The 18,696-nt window shown below is 51.6% G+C and overlaps 4 protein-coding genes across 4 annotated transcripts; all 4 read left to right on the top strand.

The window, feature by feature from the left end:
• The first annotated feature begins 1,482 nt into the window (after window positions 1-1,482).
• Window positions 1,483-6,000, top strand: LOC101061085 (serine/threonine-protein phosphatase 2A 55 kDa regulatory subunit B alpha isoform-like). Its single transcript, XM_003977405.3, has 10 exons — window positions 1,483-1,750; window positions 2,091-2,168; window positions 2,537-2,628; window positions 2,729-2,894; window positions 2,969-3,084; window positions 3,277-3,454; window positions 3,557-3,721; window positions 3,841-4,010; window positions 4,147-4,238; window positions 4,318-6,000. Exons 1-10 carry the CDS (start codon window positions 1,744-1,746, stop codon window positions 4,595-4,597), a joined length of 1,344 nt encoding a protein of 447 aa, XP_003977454.1. The 5' UTR covers window positions 1,483-1,743; the 3' UTR covers window positions 4,598-6,000.
• Window positions 6,001-6,364: 364 nt separating this feature from the next.
• On the top strand, window positions 6,365-9,612 carry bnip3la (BCL2 interacting protein 3 like a). Its single transcript, XM_003977393.3, has 6 exons — window positions 6,365-6,499; window positions 7,513-7,783; window positions 7,857-7,938; window positions 8,023-8,129; window positions 8,208-8,357; window positions 8,696-9,612. Exons 1-6 carry the CDS (start codon window positions 6,448-6,450, stop codon window positions 8,742-8,744), a joined length of 711 nt encoding a protein of 236 aa, XP_003977442.1. The 5' UTR covers window positions 6,365-6,447; the 3' UTR covers window positions 8,745-9,612.
• Window positions 9,613-10,335: 723 nt separating this feature from the next.
• LOC101077673 (dihydropyrimidinase-related protein 2-like) lies at window positions 10,336-15,286 on the top strand. The gene is made up of 14 exons (XM_003977394.3): window positions 10,336-10,630; window positions 11,247-11,335; window positions 11,403-11,587; window positions 11,681-11,845; window positions 12,021-12,082; window positions 12,158-12,238; window positions 12,321-12,389; window positions 12,456-12,576; window positions 12,653-12,809; window positions 12,885-13,026; window positions 13,104-13,274; window positions 13,371-13,550; window positions 13,612-13,798; window positions 13,885-15,286. The coding sequence occupies exons 1-14, from the start codon at window positions 10,589-10,591 to the stop codon at window positions 13,974-13,976; spliced, it is 1,743 nt and encodes a 580-aa protein (XP_003977443.2). The 5' UTR covers window positions 10,336-10,588; the 3' UTR covers window positions 13,977-15,286.
• A 591-nt stretch (window positions 15,287-15,877) lies between these two features.
• Window positions 15,878-18,285, top strand: tmem230b (transmembrane protein 230b). Its single transcript, XM_003977395.3, has 3 exons — window positions 15,878-16,167; window positions 16,422-16,547; window positions 16,624-18,285. Exons 1-3 carry the CDS (start codon window positions 16,072-16,074, stop codon window positions 16,762-16,764), a joined length of 363 nt encoding a protein of 120 aa, XP_003977444.1. The 5' UTR covers window positions 15,878-16,071; the 3' UTR covers window positions 16,765-18,285.
• The last annotated feature ends 411 nt before the right edge of the window (window positions 18,286-18,696 follow it).

Here is an 18,696-nt window from a genome sequence, read left to right as displayed (position 1 = left end):
CTCCATCATCCAGGTAGGAGCGACCGGTTCCTCTAGTGGGAATAACTTGGGAATGACTTGGATCAACTGCATAATTCTGCGCCTTTGCCACGGCTTCCACACCCGACACGCGCGCGCATGGCTGGAACATCCCGATGGGTGAAATATCCGATGGTTCCGTTTGCTTTTGGAGCAGGAATGCGGAGTTTGTGCCGCAAGTGTGGAGGCGCCTTTAGAAACTTCCAAAGAGCGTTTCTCCGAATCGATGATGGAAGCCAGCAGCTGCATCCCGGCTGCCTAAAAATACTAAAAAGCCCAGAGCGGATCGATAGTGCGTCTGTGCACATCAATTATTTACGCTCAGACTCTTTTCACGCAATAAACTCCCGCCGATGCGCTCTTGTCCAAGAGAAACGCGCTCATTTCTCTGTCTGCTCTGTTTCCCACCGTGTCCTCGCAGAATGGGTCGGGGTGGCAACGTGGACCAGCTGATCCGGCCCAGGCGGAGGCAGAAGGAGCCGCATCTCCAGCTGGAGGAGGAACCCTTGCTCATCCGCTTCCTGCACACCTTCAGGGAAATCCTCAAATTCGTCCTCTTCAGCTACACGGTGCTGTTCGGGGCTTTGCTGCTGGCCAGGTGGACAACCTATTTCATGGTGGGGAAGTGACGGCAGCAAACGTGTCCTTAAAGAGGGAATATTTGCCCTCTTGTGTTGCTTCTCCTCGCTGACACCTGTGTAGTTTTTGCTGAGTCAGGCTGGGACTTTGCTTCCCTCCTGGAAGGGCTGAATGTTGCAGCTTTATGGTCCAACAAACTCATCTCATCTGCTTACTTTGCAAACTGTATTTAACTGCACTAAATGAACCACCAGAGCACAAAAAACACAAAATATGTGCACAAAATAAACCACACACAATATGTATGCCTTCTTGTTGTACCTGTAGAGGTCAGTTGTGAATAAAGATGTAAGAAAGTTCACCAGTAAAACCTGTTTTTTTTTATGAGGAGCGCTCTCTTGTTACCTTAAAACAACAGAACCATTAGAATATGTTGGGGTTTATGAGGATTCTGATTTACTTACATATTTTTTTCTTGACCAAAAATGAAATAATCGTTTGGAAAATGAGATAATGGCAATAAGAACTTAATACCTACAGGTTGTAGGGGGGGAAATAAAGATGACTAAGAAGTCCACATGAGAAGGTTGCTTTAAATACTTTCTGGAGTCTTTGGCACTTTTTAAGCGAAACTTCAGAAACTTAGAGTTCGCGTTCCAAACATACCCGCGTCCTCGGGTTCGTTTCCTCTCCTAAACACTCGACGCGGGTGGGGTTCATAAACCGCCCACTGTTCCGTCTCCTTTATTCAGAGGAAATCAAAGGCGTTTTAAATGATTCGGCCGTGTTGGTTCTGTGTGCTCAGAGGGATTCGACCTGTGCCGCTGAGGGTTTAGCAGTCACGTCAAGGTCAGTTGGATGTTGCCGGACGCGGCCCGCGCTGCGCCATTTTGAACTTGCGATTCTGACAGAAGCAGAAAGGGGAGAGTCCAAAGTCTTCCGTCCCCGCTCGGAACCGCGCTGGCGTCGTTGTCCCGCACGCAAGTCTTGCGTTTGGCGTGTATCCACCAGATTAACGACATTCAAGGTTTTCCGGAAGGTTTTCTCCAGCTTTTTCTTTTTTTTTCCTTCGCCGCTCCCACCACCCAGCCCACCCGGCTGCCGCCCGGTCCAAGGCCCGAGTCCAGCGGTCCCGACTGACCCACCATGGCCGGTAAGATGAGCCAGACACGAGCGTTACTGCACCCGAACAGTTGTGGATGTTCCGTTTAGCAGCCATGAGGAGTCTGAGCAACGAGCACGTAAAGGAGCCAGTAAGCTAGGATCCATCCCAGATGCTAACTGGGCTGGTGGGCGCCAGCGGGGGATTCAAACCAGCAACCTCCTGGCTGGTTCAATACAGGAAACGGCTGTTCTGAGAGCCGTTGCTCATTTCGAACCAGTTAACTGCTGGATAAGGTTGGTGAAGTTGTGTTTCGAGATAGCGACATTAAGTGTTTGCGTGCGTGCGTGCGTGTGTGTGTGTGTGTGTGCGCGCGCGTGCGTGCGTGTAGGTGATGGAGATGGCGATGGTGATATCCTATGGCGCTTTTCACAAGTCAAAGGAGCTATGGATGACGATGTTGCAGAAGGTGAGTCCTGGTCCTGGTCTCTGTCCTGGTCCTGGTCCTGGTCCTGGTCCTGGTCTCTATCCTGGTCCTGGTCCCGAACCAGCCGGAGTCTCTGGGGCCACAGAGTAACACACCTGTTGACAGTAAACCTGACCTGAGATCAGCGGCAAAGGTTGTGTTTTGTTTAAACACACGTTTCATCTAAAGTCGCCATGGCGACGCCGCTGTAGTCTGATTCACTCTGTTCTTGTCTGATTGCAACCATGACGATGAGAGGATGCCCCCCCCCCCCCCCCCCCCCCCCCCCCAAATAACTGCACAGGGACTATTTGTTGTGTGGAGGGATACCGGGGGTAGATGGTAGCTGAGCTCTAGCTTGTGATTGACAGCTGACATCATCTCCACTGTTGAGTTCAACCACACCGGGGAGCTGCTGGCCACCGGGGACAAGGGGGGCCGCGTGGTCATCTTCCAGCAGCAGGTACGCCCCCCCCCCCCAAACACGTCCCACTATTCTTCAGCCTTGTGAGCGTGCAGGATGGTGAGCGAGGGCTCTTCTTTTGTCCCCCGTGGTTGTTCAGGGCCAGAACGGGCCCCGGGGCGGAGCGGAGTACAACGTGTACAGCACCTTCCAGAGCCACGAGCCCGAGTTCGACTACCTGAAGAGCCTGGAGATCGAAGAGAAGATCAACAAGATCCGCTGGCTGCCCCAGAGCAACGCAGCGCACTTCCTCCTGTCGACTAACGGTTCGTTGGGCGCGCCGTGTCGGCCGGGACGCGTCGACCGCGCTGACCGCGCTGACCTCATTTCCTGTTTCCAGACAAGTGCATTAAACTCTGGAAGATCACGGAGCGTGACAAGAGGCCCGAGGGCTACAATTTAAAGGACGAGGACGGACACTACAGGGAGGATCCCGGCAGGATCACGGCTCTACAGGTGAGGAGTCACGCGTGTCCACCATAGAAGGCAATAACATGCTAATAACATGCTAATAAGAGGAGAAGCAGCCCTTTTTCTGTTTCCTCCCGTTTCCTTCCTGCCGCACACACGTCTCAGAAGTCCGGACCACCGGAACCGGACCGAACGAGCTTGACGGGGTTTGTGGAATGTGGCTGCTCTTGTCTGCAGGTTCCAGTCTTCAAGCCAGCGGACCTGATGGTGGAGGCCAGCCCCCGGCGGGTGTTCGCCAACGCCCACACCTACCACGTCAATTCCATCTCGGTGAACAGCGACGGCGAGACCTACCTGTCCACAGACGACCTGCGCATCAACCTGTGGAATCTGGAGATCACAGATTGCAGCTTCAGTATCCTCGAGCGGGGGGGCGTGGTTTCGTCCTGATAGTGGCGTTTTTTTTTCTTTTAATAAACAAGCGTTTCCGTTGAGCTCTTTACCCCGCCCCCTCCAGATATTGTGGACATTAAACCCGCCAACATGGAGGAGCTGACAGAGGTGATCACCGCCTCCGAGTTCCACCCGGAGCACTGCAACACCTTCGTCTACAGCAGCAGCAAGGGGACCCTTCGCCTGTGTGACATGAGGGCGGCGGCGCTCTGTGACCAGCACGCCAAAAGTGAGTAGTCGTAGCTCAGCCCACCCAGGGACCCCTGACCCTGGGGCGCCGGTCCAGGACCTCGAAAAGTCAGACAGGAAGTGGATCAACATGCAGCTTTTTCTCCCCCCTTTGTTCAGTGTTTGAAGAGACCAACGACCCAAACAGCCGCTCCTTCTTCTCTGAAATCATCTCTTCCATCTCGGACGTGAAGTTCAGCCACAGTGGGCGCTACCTGATGACCCGCGACTACCTGTCCGTCAAAATCTGGGACCTCAACATGGAGAATCGACCGCTGGAGACATATCAGGTGCGTGGCGGCCGCCGCGTAAAGACGGTGGATGACGACGCGACCTGCGCTTTCCACAGGGGGGCGGAGTTTGGCAGGTTCCACAGGTGAACGGCCGGCAGCTGCTAACGACCGTCACCTTCGTTCTGTTCCACAGGTGCACGAGTATCTCAGGAGTAAGTTGTGTTCCCTCTACGAGAACGACTGCATCTTTGATAAGTTTGAATGTTGTTGGAATGGGACGGACAGGTGAGTGTCGTTCACCTGCTGGCACGCCGGCCCGGAGGGGTGCGCCCTGAAAGCTGACGTTGATCCCTCCTGTCTGCAGCGTGGTGATGACGGGCTCCTACAACAACTTCTTCAGGACCATCGACAGGGCTCGCTGTCTGGACCTGACCCTGGAAGCGTCCCGGGAGAACTGCAAGCCACATTCCGTCCTCAAGCCTCGCAGGGTATGCACGGGTGGGAAGCGGCAGAAGGACGAGATCAGCGTAGACAGCCTGGACTTTGACCGGAAGATCCTCCACACCGCCTGGCACCCTCTGGACAACATCATCGCCGTGGCGACCACCAACAATCTCTACATTTACCAGGAACACGTGAAATAGCAGCTGCTGAGACGATGAGAGTTTGTGATTCACCTGCTGCCGCGACGGTCACAAACCAACGGTCTGTCCTCAGGTATTGAGCTCCTCTGTCCTGGGGGGGTTTAGCATTTAGCATGGAATGTAACAGCTGAGAGCGGCGCTGAGGGGCGGCGCCATCACAGGGAAACACAGGTGGATACACCTCTACGACGCTCTAGATCCAGAGACGGTTCCCGAACACACGCCTGTCCAGCGCGTTCCTCGTTCTTTTGTGCCACTGGGACTTGATTTCCTTCTGTTTTGGGGTGGGGGGGGGGGGTCAGTCGCTGAGACGATACGACCCGGTGTTGACCACCGGTTCTGTCGGATGGTGACGTGGGTTCGATCCAAACCTTCCCTGGAGCTGCTCGGCACACTACACACTCCCGTTTACCATTTTGCACCGGTTCCCGTCTTTAAGCTGCGCTACCAACTCCGGGTGACGGGACGCCTCGGGAAATATCGGACCTTTAGGCAGCAGTCGGTCCCTGGAAGTTCCGGCTCAACAGGGCGAGGTGGTAGTTGTCGTTGCCGGGTCTCATCCTGGGATAATTGTGCCAAAGTAACTAGTCTGATGCAAAGCTGTGCTCATTCCGACTCCTCGGCTCGCCGGATTTTGCTCAGGATCAAAATGATCAATCACTTTGCTGTCTGATTGTTTGTACTGTACCTGATGGGAAAAGAACGACTGCGTCTGGTTTATTTTTCTATACGTTAAAGCTGAGGGGGGGGGGGGGGCTGTCGGCTCTGAAGCCATCTGAGTCAGCCTGAGTGTATCGGAGGGTTCGCTGATGCAGGATGTGGGAAAATGTCTGTTTGAAGGTCCTCAGCACCCGGATTCTCACATTCCTGGTGTGGGAATGCCAGCGGACTCTGGGACATCGGGCTCATTCACTCATCCCCGGTCCAGGAGCCGCTCCAGCGTCAGCAACCTGCCGTCTCTCAGGGCGCCGCCATCATCCTCGAGCAATGAGACACAAATCTACGCTTTCTTTGGGAAAATTGTTCCTCGGTTGCCTGGAAATGATGTTATTTACCTCATTAAACCTAATGATGAGACGTCCAGTCCAGCTGGGATGGACACGTTTGTCCCTCAGTCATCCAGAGATGACGATGATGATGATGAAGATGGGAGATATAAATGATTTAGCTTTCTAGGATTTCTAACAGATGCTTTCACAATTCCTAGAATTGTTTGTGTGAATGGGTCTATAAAATGTAAAAAAAGAAATTTTTTTTTTTTAATTTTGTAATTTAATTTTCTTTTCGTTTGTTGGGATTTTGCGGGTTTTTTAATGAGCAGTTTCTGGTTTAAGTGCAGGTGTAAGCTGTAAGGTTTTGTCAGGGAAACAAAAGTTTGATGAAAATAAAGAAACTAAAATCTTTGTCTTGAATTTGCATTTTCTTTCAGCAGCAGTTGTTCAATGCGGCTGTTTAAACTTAAAAATCAAGATTTAGCATCGACAGAAAAAGTCTTTGAAGCTAATTCAAACACCCTCCCCTGTTGGATAAAGATTTGTGGCGATTTGGGAACTTTAGACCCGCTTTTGACACGGACACGGCAGCTTTTGTGCACTATAAGCCTCCATTTTGTGGAGCCTAATTCAGCGCAGCATCAGCACCAGCTGAGATGCTCTTATATTCCTCCCAAACAAGCAGCGCAGCCTGATGTCAGTGGATTTGCTTTTCCTGACACGAGTAACGACGCTATTGTGAATATTTTGCTATTCTGTTACAATGTCCCAACATATTGACTCTGGCTCGGGAGGGTTCTGCGCATGCGCACCTCGCGCTCCGTCTGGCCAAATGTTGACGAACGCTGAGTAGCCAACATGTCCACTGCTGCTGCTCCCCGGAACAATAACGACGAGCCAGGGCTTCACGGTAGGTGCGCGGCCGTCTCCCCGCGCTCCGCCACGGGGACCTCAATCAATCTTCTCGGCGGTGTCTCGTTATGCAAAAATATTCGCGATCGGGGTTTCATTTAATCGTAAAAGTTGTCCGCGTTTGGTATTTCCTCTTCATTTGGGCGGGGCCGTCTGACGTCATCGCCGCTGGCCAATCGCACGTCGGTAAATGTGTGATTGACAGGCGCGCAGCCAATCAGCGGTCAAGAGTCGGGGCGGCCTGCCTGGACGGAATGAAAACAAGTTTGGGACAAAAGACGAAATCAACAAACCTACAAATTTGCAATAATAGTTTTGGGCAACAAAGTTGCGTTTTTATAGCGTACGTGGAAATAAGCAAGAGAATTGCTCGTAGGGTTGAAGCATGTGCGCAACAACGCAAAACAGCGATGAAAATGTGGCAAAAAAGAGTCGCATGCTTGTGTTGGTCAACATTTACTGCCTGAATCAGCGACCCCCCCCCCCCCCCATCCCAAATGTCAGGGCCAGTATTTTATGTAAGAGGGCCAGCTGGAGCAGCGACGTGTCTGGACACGCTGCCTCACACAAACGTGCACAGTTATGCAACACGTCTCGCAGATCGCGCACTATAACTGCACGGCGATGTCACGTGATAACGTCTCTGCGCTCAATGCTCAACGCTAACTTCCATCTTAACATGTTAAACCTATGGCGAAACATTCCGCATGGTCAGACTTTGTGTCCCAGATCCTTATCTTGGGGAGATTACATAACTCCTGGCGGGGGGGGGGGCGTCCTCTGTTTGTGGGGCACTGGCACAAAGAAACGCATGAGTGTGCAGAGCCGGCGCATTTGCATACATAGTGTCAGAGGTGCAGGAACTATGTGGGTCATGGGTGTGTTTTTCTGTTTGCCTGGCAAAGCTAAAGACAACAAAAGTGAATTCCCTTCCTTCCTTCCTTCCTTCCTTCCTTCCTTCCTTCCTTCCTTCCTTCCTTCCTTCCTTCCCTCCCCCATCCTGTTCTCAAGGCTCTTGGGTTGAGCTGGAGCTGAATGGGAACACTGGGAGCCAGGATGTCCAGGCTGGTCTATTAATAACGCCTGCTGCTGACCAAATCAATGCCAATGCTGGTACGAGCCACACCTTCCAGACCTTGCAGGTGGCGTCTGAGGGCGATGAAGCCGTCGCAGGGGGCCTGGAGCATGTGCCTTCGTCCTCCTCTATCCACAATGGGGACATGGAAAAGATCCTCTTGGATGCCCAGCACGAGTCCAGTTCCAGCAGCTCATCCTGTGACAGGTAGGACTCAAGTTGCACGCCGATTGCGACGTGTCTGCTGTCTCAATTTATTCACCCCGGTTTGTTCGCTAAGTCCTCGCAGGCCTCAAAGCCCAGATCAGGACGAGGGTCAGATAACCTTTGATGTGGAGATGTGCAGTCCAAGACACAGCCAGGTCAGACACCCTCCCTCCAAAGATCAAAGCCCTTTCACCTGTGTTCCAGTTCTAAGCTCAAGCCGGCCGTCTGTCTGTTTCCAGTCAGGGGGGGACAGTCCAGAACCCTCCCGAGAGGACGAGGCGCCGCTGAATAAAGAAGCAGACTGGGTGGCTGACTGGTCCAGCAGGCCCGAGAACGTCCCTCCAAAGTAAAAGCACAGCCTCCCTCATGCTGAGCGGTTGTCTGCGGGTGACAGATTAACGGTCCGGTTGGTGTCTCCTCTCAGGGAGTTCCATTTCAGGCACCCACGCCGCTCGGTGTCTCTGAGTATGAGGAGGAGCGGAGTCATGAAGAAGGGTGGAATCTTCTCGGCAGACTTCCTCAAGGTCCTCATTCCTTCCCTGCTCATCTCGCACCTCCTCGCTCTCGGACTCGGGTACGCCCGCTTCACTTTGGGGGGCCACGGGGACCACCTGCCCGTGACGCTGTGCTGGTTTACCATCACGGTGGGGCCGTGGGCGTGGTCTGGTGGGACGTCAGAGTCTCCATAGACCCGTTACTTGTTCCTGTTAGAGTTTAGGGCTGAGCTGGAGGTAGATGACTGAGGAGGAAACAACGCCCACATCACCATAGAGCTTTAAGTGATTCATGAATCTAAGCTAAGCTAAGCTAAGCACTCCTCGTTCTAGCTGTCCTCCAGTGCCTTTTTATCCCTTTTTATGCTCCTGACTGGGTTTACGTGGAGGTCCTGAATGTCCTGGGCTTGTTTTCCAGGGTCTACATTGGGAAGAGGATCGCAGCAGCTCCCACCAGCTCTTACTGAGGGGACGGTGAACCAGTGCCTGGACGTCTCCACGTCTCTCCTCCTGTACTCCAGCTGTCCATCTAACACGTCTCTCCTGCAATTAGTACCTGTTGTCACTTTGTAGTTGCACACCTAGCGTCGTAGACATGATGTAATGTTGTTGCACGCCCATCTCACCTCCACACGGGGCAGTAGCTAACAGCTGCCCCCAGCGGGACCCCGGGAGGTAACAAGCAGCCGTCTTTGGAGGTGATGAGACAGAGGGGATTTGCTGTCCTTCAGGGTTCTTCAGGCTTCTCTTCTTTCTTTGGGCTCCTGGCATCTCGAGAGGTGTGGGAGCTGAAATCACCGCCACCTTTGCAACAGTGACAATTGTATTGGCTCCGGGAGCAGATGTGTCTTTTATCGCCTTAATTTTTGCAAATAACCCCCCCCCCCCCCCCCCCCCTTCCTTTTTCAGCTGAACTCTGAAGTTGCCGTTGTTGGAGGGAGACGTTTGGTTGGGTTTTTCTTTTGAAAGGCCACATTTGTGAAAAAGCACGTTAGGTCACGTGGGCTCCCTGGATCTTCTCTTAAAAACGTTGTTGTTGTTGTTGTTGAAGGATAAAAGCTAAAAGTTAATCTATTACGTAGCCGCACATTCCTTTTTTGAGCCTTTTGAGTGTCTGATTGTGGAAGTTTGACAGGATGGCAGTTTACGAGGCCAAATGCTACTTTTATTTCTCCTTTTTTTTATTTATTTGTATTATTTTTGCCTACATATCTTCTTTATGATAGCAAAGTGTCGTAATGCCAAAACTCCTTTCCAGAAAATGGTGATTTAACCTGGACTGTTCTGGTCGCTATGATCATATATTTACTTATTTAACAATGAAGACATGACAAATAATTTAAACTGTGATCTGCCCCAAGTTTGACGCTGTATAATGTGTTTATATGTTGATACAAAGTTATATCACGGTTATTATACAGCATTGTGATTATCTTGGTATATGATTGCTGAAACATGAACCGCGGGGGTGGGTGGGTGGGGGGGCAGCGTGTTATGGGGACCTGTGCAGCGGCGCTACACATGATCCAATAAACTCTGGAGAGTGTCAACACCTGAAGTCAATGCACCTTGGTTGAATCCTTCTTTTGCCCGGCTCATTCTCTGCTGTATAGAGAAGCTGAAATATGCAGTAAATATACACTAAATACACTGAAATATACACTCAAAGAACCAAAATAGCCTCAAACGTGGGTTATTTATGAAGCAGCGATCTGCAAACGGCACAATTATTCTGTAAGCACAAATGTTTTAGCTTGTTTAAAACAGCAATTTGGTGTTGAGTTCATCAGTAATTCGTCTTTCTCTTTGGAATGAGGGTTGCTGACTGGTTTATTCTCCCTCTTCACATGGTTCTTATTGGTTCTTATTCGGGACCAGAACCTCCAGCCCGCGTAGAACACCTTCACCACTCCTATGATAACTGGCAGCAAACACACTTTAACACTCTTGAGACTTTACTTAAATCCAGAAAGCCACCGTGGGATTATAACTGCTCACTTCTAATCCCAAAACTAGTGGGAAAAGAACTGAAAGCAGGGCGGGGCAGTGCGCATGCGCCGATCCTCCTCCGCTGGCCTTCCCCTTGGCAACTGTCTGCGCCTCAAACATCTTCTCAGCATCAAATATTAGACCCGCAGCGACTGATATAATCGCGTCCCCGTGGACCAGGACCGTGTGAGAGGCTGTGAAGACCTTGGCCCGGTGTTGGCAGACGTCGCCTGATATCCCCAGATCGCCCTTAAAGCGGAGCATCCTCCCAGTGGCCGTTAGCTTGAGCCAGGAGGCAGGTGTTAGCCGTGCGTGAGGCAAAATGTCGGGGTACCAAGGCAAGAAGAACATCCCACGGATCACAGTGAGTGCTTTCTTTCCACCAACCTGAGGTTTGGATTTCAGCGGCGCTGGTTTTCTTTATTGAACGGTCGTGTTGGGTGATGGGATTAGGGCAAAAGCTAAGGCTAGCTAGCTGTCGCTTCCATTTATTTACAATGTCCCCATCATCATCATCAGCATCATCATGTTCATCAGTCATGTAGACTAAAGAATGACACCAGTGCTCTTCTTCCTCACTTTCTTTGTTTTACGCTGTTTCTAAACCTCTTGGTGCAGATCAAAGAGATCTTCTGGTCGGTGCCTTTGATCCTACAAGATTCCCACGTTTCTCTTTCTATTTCGGGCACATTTGCTTTAATCTTCCTCGCTGGAGCAAAGACCAGCTTCTCTTGGGATAACTGGTGTAGGCTGTGCGGTGTCCTTTATTGTGCAGCTTGGCACCCTGATTTGGCAGCGTTAACTATGGGATGTTGTGGTGGTTGAGCCCGTAAAGTAGGTCATCATCCATCCATCCCAACCTCTTCTCGTTAAGCCTTCATCTTCCAGCATCTCAAAGGTCACAGCCAGGTCGTCTCCAGGGGTGATGCCAACGCGTATTTTCCACGGTTGACTGGAGTAACGCTGCGTCTCCCTTCCAGAGCGATCGGCTCCTGATCAAAGGAGCGAAGATCGTCAACGACGACCAGTCGTTCCTGGCTGACATCTACATGGAGGACGGAGTCATCAAGTGAGTGCCGCTGGAGCATTTCAAGGGTAGGAACCTGCTGCCTTGGTCACGTTCCCCTTTGCTTCAGGCAAATCGGAGACAACCTCATCGTCCCTGGAGGGGTGAAGACCATCGAGGCCCACGGGAGGATGGTGATGCCCGGGGGGATCGACGTGCACACCCGCTTCCAGATGCCCGACAGAGGCATGGTGGCAGCGGACGACTTCTACCAGGGCACCAGGGCGGCCCTGGCTGGGGGGACCACCATGATCAGTAGGGACCCGGCCCGTTTCTGTCCCGTGCGAGTTATTTACGGGCGGCGCTGGCGCACGTGAGGTCCGACCTGTGCCGTTTGTGCCGTTGCAGTCGACCACGTGGTGCCGGAGCCCGGCGCCACCCTGGTGGGTGCTTTCAAGCAGTGGAGGGAGTGGGCCGACGGCAAGTCCTGCTGCGACTACTCGCTCCACGTGGACGTCACCCAGTGGAACAAAGGCACCCAGGAAGAAATGGAGAGCCTGGTGAAGGACCACGGTATGTCAGACTCTTGTCGCCCTCGCCGTGCGGACGCGGGGGGGGGGGGGGGCTGAGAAGAGGCTCATTAAACGCTCTGCTCTGAAAGCTTCGCCCTTCTAACCTCGCCTTCCTCTTTTTAACACGGGGATTTCCTCCCTCCGCTCTGTTGATTCCAACTCTGGCTTATTTTCAGGTGTCAATTCTTTCCTGGTCTATTTGGCTTATAAGGACCTTTTCCAACTTTCTGATTCTCAGGTACATTCTGGAGGTTTCTGAGCACCCCTTTGATCCTTTGATTTATATAACCTGAGGCTGCGTTAACTCTTTCAGATCTACGAGGTGTTCGCCGTCATCCGGGACCTCGGCGCCGTGGCCCAGGTGCACGCCGAGAACGGGGACATCATCGCCGAGGTGATGGCGCAGGCGTCCGTCGCTCGGCCCCGCCCCCGGGTCCCGCTGAAACGTCTCAATGTCGCGGTTTGTGTTTGCTCAGGAGCAGAGACGCATCCTGGAGCTGGGGATCACCGGTCCGGAGGGACACGCCCTCAGCCGCCCGGAGGAGGTAACGGAGGAGCGCGGCGAGGCATCGTGCGCGCCGCCGCTGACGAGTCTGTCTGTGTTTGGGCAGGTGGAGGCCGAGGCGGTCAACCGCGCCGTCACCATCGCCAACCAGACCAACTGCCCCCTCTACGTCACCAAGGTGATGAGCAAGAGCGCCGCTGACGTCATCGCCCTCGCCAGGAAAAAGGGTACGGACAGTTCTGGTGGCGGAGGCGCTTCACGCGCCCGTGCCGCATCATCAAGTCACGCGGCGTGCTCTCCTAGGTGCTGTGGTGTACGGCGAGCCCATCTCGGCCAGCCTGGGCACCGACGGGACCCATTACTGGAGCAAGAACTGGGCCAAGGCTGCGGCTTTCGTCACGTCCCCTCCGCTGAGTCCTGACCCCACCACCCCCGACTACCTCACCTCTCTGTTGTCATGGTAGCGCCTCCCGCCCGACCGCCGCTGTCGCTTTGACTTCCTGGTAACGTGAACGCTGCGCTTGTTCTTTCCCAGCGGGGACTTGCAGGTGACGGGCAGCGGGCACTGCACGTTCCAGACTTCCCAGCGCGCGGTCGGGAAAGACGACTTCACCTTGATCCCGGAGGGCACCAACGGCGCCGAAGAGAGGATGTCTCTGATCTGGGACAAATGCGTGGTGAGCTTCATCTGAGCTTCGGACGCTAACGTCCGGGCGCTAACGTCTGACCGGCTGCTCGCGGTGTTCTCCGAAAGGTGACGGGCAAGATGGACGAGAACCAGTTTGTGGCGGTGACCAGCACCAACGCGGCCAAGATCTTCAACCTGTTCCCCCGTAAGGGCCGCATCGCCGTGGGCTCTGACGCCGACCTTGTGCTGTGGGAGCCCGACCTGACCAAGATCATCACCGCCAAGACGCACAACCTGGTCAGACCTTTGTCCACGCCTGCGCGTGCGTGTGTGTGTGTGTGTGTGTGTGTGTGAGACCCGCTCCAGCCTGATGAAGATGCTGGTCCCCTACAGAACGTGGAGTACAACATCTTCGAGGGCACGGAGGTGCGTGGCGGTCCCGTGGTGGTGATCAGCCAGGGTAAGGTCGTCTTCGAGGAGGGCGCCCTTCACACCACGGAGGGCTGCGGCCGCTACATCAACAGGAAGCCCTTCTCCGACCACGTGTACAAGAGGATAAAGGCTCGCAGCACTGTGAGTTTCCCGGGGCGTTGGTGGTGGTGAAGCTCCTTTAGATGACCTGTGCTGCATTTAGCTGACAGAGCTGCGAGGAGTCCCCAGAGGCCAGTACGACGGGCCGGTGTGTGACGTGATCCTGACTCCTAAGGTGGTGTCTGCGGTCTCCTCCCAGAAGACCTCCCCAGTCAGGCAGCAGCAGGAGCCGCAGCAGGTGCCCCACCAGCCGGTGCGCAACCTCCATCAGTCTGGCTTCAGTCTGTCCGGTGGGTAAAAGGAGCTTCCCGGCCGCTGGTTTCTGGCTTATCTACGTTTTCAGGAAGGTTTGTAAAGGGTGTGAATATATTTTTAGGCGCCCAGATTGACGACAACATCCCTCGTCGCACCACTCAGCGCATCGTGGCCCCCCCGGGCGGGAAGGCTAACATCACTAGCCTGGGCTAATCCACACGCCTTTGACATCCGAGCCGGGATCCTTCTCTTAGTCGCTCACGTCTGCTGTACGTCCCACTCACAATCACTCCAGTCTCACCTTTGGAACGGAAGAAAACTCTTTTTAATTTCTTCTTTTAGTTTCCTTTTAGCGTATTTGGCTGTGAAGAAAAGGGGCGCGCTAACCGGTGCCGTTTTTTCAGGTTTTTGAGTCGTTTACACTTTTGTCTTTTTGTTCTGCCGGATCAAAAGAGGTTTGGGAGCAGACCGTTGTATTTATGGGATGTTGATATCATTTAGAGTGTGCTGGTGTGTCACTTGTTCCCTCCACATTAAACACCAAGAACATTACTGTCGTTATAATGTCGGTCTCCCTCCAACAGCAGGCGGGCCCTCGGCTTCTCCCCCCCCCCCCCCCTTTTTTCCGCGTGCTTGTCTTCCTTTGGTGTTATGTTGCACTCGTCTGTTTTTAATGAACCTGTGCCGTCCTTTTTTTAAGCATCGGCTGCACCGACAGCAGAGGAAACCACACATTAGCTGCCCTGCCTTGGGAGCGGCAGCGTGCACATTCCACCATTTCTGATGCATTTACAGGTTGTTTCTAGAGATGAAAACAGGAGCAGAGGTTTGATCCCCCCCCCCCCACCTGGTGCTTATATGACCAACGTTGCTCTATATGCAGACGATGTTGTACAGCAGTCGTGTGGATTAGTCACCCTTTAGAATCTGTGTCTCACCCCCTCCGGACGGTAAAAGGTGTCCGTCACACTCCGCCTTTTCTTTTTGCTGGACTTTAGAATTCCCATTATCCTGAGCAACTTGCCTGCCTTTTTGTGTAAGATATTAATAGCACACTGTATCCATGAAGGTCTTGAAACCAGTCACCTTTGAGACCGGATCCTTTGTACATGAAATTGCACAGTGTGCTGGTGCTGTGTCATCCGTTTGTGTTGGTGTCGTGAGTGAATTCATCGCACATCTCGACGCCGCCGCCGCCGCCCCACCTGCGGCCGTCGGCCATCTTGTTCGGATGTGGAGTAATTCTTCCTCATTGCCTTGTCAAGTGTAGCTTTTGTATGCCAAACTATGCTGTCAAGTGATTAATCTGTATATCTGGAAGAAGCTGTTGATGGTGATGATTGTTAATGTGTAATACTGAGTATTGTACCCCCCTCCCCCCCCCCACACACACACACGCGCACACACACAAAGGTGTGATGATATTTGGTCAAGTATGTTTTGCTGGAGGGGGGGTTGTATTCCCGTCAGCATATGACTCTATATGTGTGCTTCAGTGGATTAAACTGGTTTCAAAAAAGCAACCTGATGTTTATATTTATGTCAGACCAACACTTGGGGCTTTTGGAAGTGAGGGAATAAATGATAGATTCGTCAAAGTCTATCCTTTAATTTATATAACCATACATATCAGATACCTAGATGAAGGTTGTTGCAGATGTAATAGCAGAGAGGATCACATCTGTATATCCATATTAACGGGACGTTGGACTGGATCCTATCAAAGACGTCTACATCATCCTGGACCTGAGGCAAAGACAGAACCACATGTCATTACTACTACAGCTACTGTCATTTCAGCATGCTCTGTGTACCTTCATTCTAATTCTACTCTGTCGCATAAAGTAGTTATTACGAGAACTAAAATGATTACTGTAAAGAGCAGAAGAGTTTCATTCAAAAGATGTTGGGGCAATCGGTGCAAAAATGTAATACTACCAATCAAACTACACTGATTAACCAATAGAATTTAGTCTGGTTTAAATTTTGTGAAGTAAATATGAATCCGACTGCGGACCACACTCCACCATGGTAGGTGGCGGTAATGCGCCTTGACGCTGGTTGTCACCCGCCATTACACACGAAGAAGAAGGTGACGCCGCTATGAGCATGCGCAGTACAGACCGGGATGCAAACACGGAAGTCGTATAGCAGCTTCACGCTTAAAAGCTGTTTTGTGCAGTATATGTAAAGTGGAATATGCCCCAATACCGGAGCATTTGAAAGTTTTAAAAGTCTTATTTTTTAAGCTTTTTTTGAGAGCAGTAATTGTAATGTCAATGCTCGGTTAGCGGGTTTGTTGTAAAAGATGCCGGCACGTAACGTTGTTTCCAGCGGGCTGTCTAACGTCAACGTTCGCTACTCCAGGTTGGCGAGCGACGATGACGGATACATCGATCTACAGGTGACAATCTACCGTTTTAGTCCACCTGTAGCGTTAGGAACGCGTCGACAGGTGGAAGAACCAGATCAGAACAGACGTAAACGCTTAACATAAAGTAGCTCATCAGACAATAATGTTAGATTCAAATGAAGGTTTCCCAAGAGGAGCCATTACCTCCAGTGAGACACCTTTAAGTAAAATCCCCGAAGGCTTGTGTCTCTTTGAGGGGTTCCGATGTCCATTATTGTTGGTTTGATGTTTGTCCTCCTCCCCAGTTTAAGAAGAGTCCTCCCAAAGTGCCCTACAAAGCCATCGCCCTGGCCACCGTCCTCTTCCTCATCGGCTCCGTCCTCATCACCATCGGCTCGCTGCTCCTGGCCGGATACTTTGGAGTCACCGAGGTTTCTACACAGGTCGTTCTTCACCTGAAGTCCCATGTTGCCTGTCAGTCTGACGGTGTTGCTTGGTCTCTTTCAGCACTCGGATCGAACCGTGCCTGTCCTCATCATTGGGATCCTGGTCTTCCTGCCTGGCTTTTACCACCTGCGCATCGCTTACTATGCATCCAAGGGTTACCCCGGATACTCCTATGACGACATTCCCGACTTTGATGACTGAAACTGCTGCACACGCGCTCTCTGGATTCTGCTCGTGGAGCAGCGAGCTTGGAAATGTTGAAATGTGACCGATCAGGTTAGATCCAGTTAAAAAAAACCAAACAGAAGTTGTCATTTTCTATCAAAATAGCTGTGAAATGAGTTTTTTGTGGCTTCAAATGTAACGCAAATGTAATGCCAGACAAATGTCAGCTTGTATGAGAGGAAAGGGTCAGATCTGATGGGGGTCCGCTCGTGATCAATGACCCGAATCAGCTCCACCGTGTCATATATCTGCTTCCTGCCACTCTCATCAATAGAGTGTGTAACACTTTGTCTTCCCCTCCACTTAATTCTTCTTACTAGCGTTGGGAGTTAGTCTCTCCTGGAGGATTGCTTGTGATTAATCTCAATCCTTTGATCTCCATATGGTGCTGCTGGTGTTAGAGAGGAAACGCTGGCGGCGCCCCGGGGAAGCGCGCAGATGCCATCAATGAGCTGCTCCCATCGGTATTAGCGCTGGCCATCGTTAGCCTGCTGCTAGCACGCACATTTATGTCCACTGATTGACTGTTTATTATGCGAAGTGTGTCATTGATTGAATATTCATCCTTCAGAGGTCCATCCAGTTGGTGCCGGCAGCCCCAGTTAGGGAGATGGAGATCAGGTGAATGGAGTAAGTCACCTGTGTAACTGCAGACATCCCAGTGAGCCCAGTTCAACCATCACTAACAGATGGGGGGGGGTCTGGTTCCCTCTATTCTAACACTGAAACCACTTCACTCGAGATATAAATGACTCCTGGGAGGATTTAGAGTGTTTATCAGAGACATTTGATGTGGATGCAGAAGACCTGGTTGGACTGTGTCCAAGAGCGTCCACACAGAGACAAAGACAGTCTCCACCCTGGAGCCGTGCTCGTAGAAGCAGCTTTAATAATAATAATAATAAGCAGCTGTAATAAAGGTGCTCTCTCCCAGTCCCGGATCAGCTGGGGGGGGGGGGGTGAAGAGTGTCCCGAGTGGCGCTTGGAAATGCTTATAACATCGGATTGGATCGGACTTGTTGACTTCATTAGAGTTCGAACTGTAGACTTAATCCCTCGGTTCGTCTTCAGGTCCACCTGATTCCGGGTCCCGAGTGAATATCCAGGCCTTTGGAATGCGAGGAAAAGCCCTTTTCTGGCTCCGCCGGAGTGTTTCCCAGTCAAAAGACGCTTTTGTTTGCGGCGCTTTCGTCGCTGGAGCGCAAAGTCGCACAGAGCGAAGCGGCGAAATACCGGAAGTCGCCTTCACAATAAAACAACCGAAAGCGGGGGGTCAGTTCAGGTCGAAGGAGCTAAAAAAAAACATTATTAGGCGGTAATTAGGTTATTATATACTATAAAGAATAGGGACCATTTTATTCATGTTAATTGAGCGTCAGTAACAAATCTAATATGAACTTTGATCAAACCTGGGGAATGTTTTCTTTTAAACTGTGTGTCTTAATTTAAAATCCTGTATCGTCATTTGTGGCTATAACAATAAACAACCAAACCAAACTCTAAACTGGGATTTATCAGGAAATAAGCCATTAACTTCCTGTCTTGGGCTGCAGGTTTTTACCTTAGATTTATCCTCCTGACACAAAGTTGGCGCACATATTTAGCTTGCGCATAGTTTAGAATTTTAATGGGCCTCCGTCGGTGGTGTTTTAAAGGTGGATGCTAGTAAAATTAGCATCACCTGCTGGGCATAACCAACATTTCTACAGTTAAGCCGATCACCTCAGTGTGTTCACATTAACAAAGGAAAACCTTTCAAATTTCAAAGCATATCAGCCTCCAAAAAGAGATTGGCTCGAGTTTCCTTTGCACATGGAAACGGAACTGTCCCGGTTCAGGGTTTGAGATTTGCCCCAGGTCTTTGTGTAAAGAGTAAGAAATCTGGCTGTTTTTGGCTCACGTCCATCC

This window comes from Takifugu rubripes, chromosome 21 (genome assembly GCF_901000725.2).
Source record: "Takifugu rubripes chromosome 21, fTakRub1.2, whole genome shotgun sequence".
Lineage (NCBI taxonomy): Eukaryota > Metazoa > Chordata > Actinopteri > Tetraodontiformes > Tetraodontidae > Takifugu > Takifugu rubripes.
This window is presented reverse-complemented; position numbering and strand designations above follow the sequence as displayed.

Coding starts and splice junctions, on each gene's coding strand:
- LOC101061085 (XM_003977405.3), top strand. Junction 3,085..3,276: donor GCAGGATCACGGCTCTACAG/GTGAGGAGTCAC, acceptor TCTTGTCTGCAG/GTTCCAGTCTTCAAGCCAGC. Junction 4,011..4,146: donor GACCGCTGGAGACATATCAG/GTGCGTGGCGGC, acceptor TCTGTTCCACAG/GTGCACGAGTATCTCAGGAG.
- bnip3la (XM_003977393.3), top strand. CDS start 6,448: ATGTCCACTGCTGCTGCTCCCCGGAACAATAACGACGAGCCAGGGCTT. Junction 6,500..7,512: donor CGACGAGCCAGGGCTTCACG/GTAGGTGCGCGG, acceptor CCTGTTCTCAAG/GCTCTTGGGTTGAGCTGGAG. Junction 7,939..8,022: donor GCAGTCCAAGACACAGCCAG/GTCAGACACCCT, acceptor GTCTGTTTCCAG/TCAGGGGGGGACAGTCCAGA.
- LOC101077673 (XM_003977394.3), top strand. CDS start 10,589: ATGTCGGGGTACCAAGGCAAGAAGAACATCCCACGGATCACA. Junction 11,588..11,680: donor TGGGGGGACCACCATGATCA/GTAGGGACCCGG, acceptor GTGCCGTTGCAG/TCGACCACGTGGTGCCGGAG. Junction 11,846..12,020: donor GAGCCTGGTGAAGGACCACG/GTATGTCAGACT, acceptor GCTTATTTTCAG/GTGTCAATTCTTTCCTGGTC.
- tmem230b (XM_003977395.3), top strand. CDS start 16,072: ATGCCGGCACGTAACGTTGTTTCCAGCGGGCTGTCTAACGTCAACGTT. Junction 16,168..16,421: donor ACGGATACATCGATCTACAG/GTGACAATCTAC, acceptor CCTCCTCCCCAG/TTTAAGAAGAGTCCTCCCAA. Junction 16,548..16,623: donor GATACTTTGGAGTCACCGAG/GTTTCTACACAG, acceptor GGTCTCTTTCAG/CACTCGGATCGAACCGTGCC.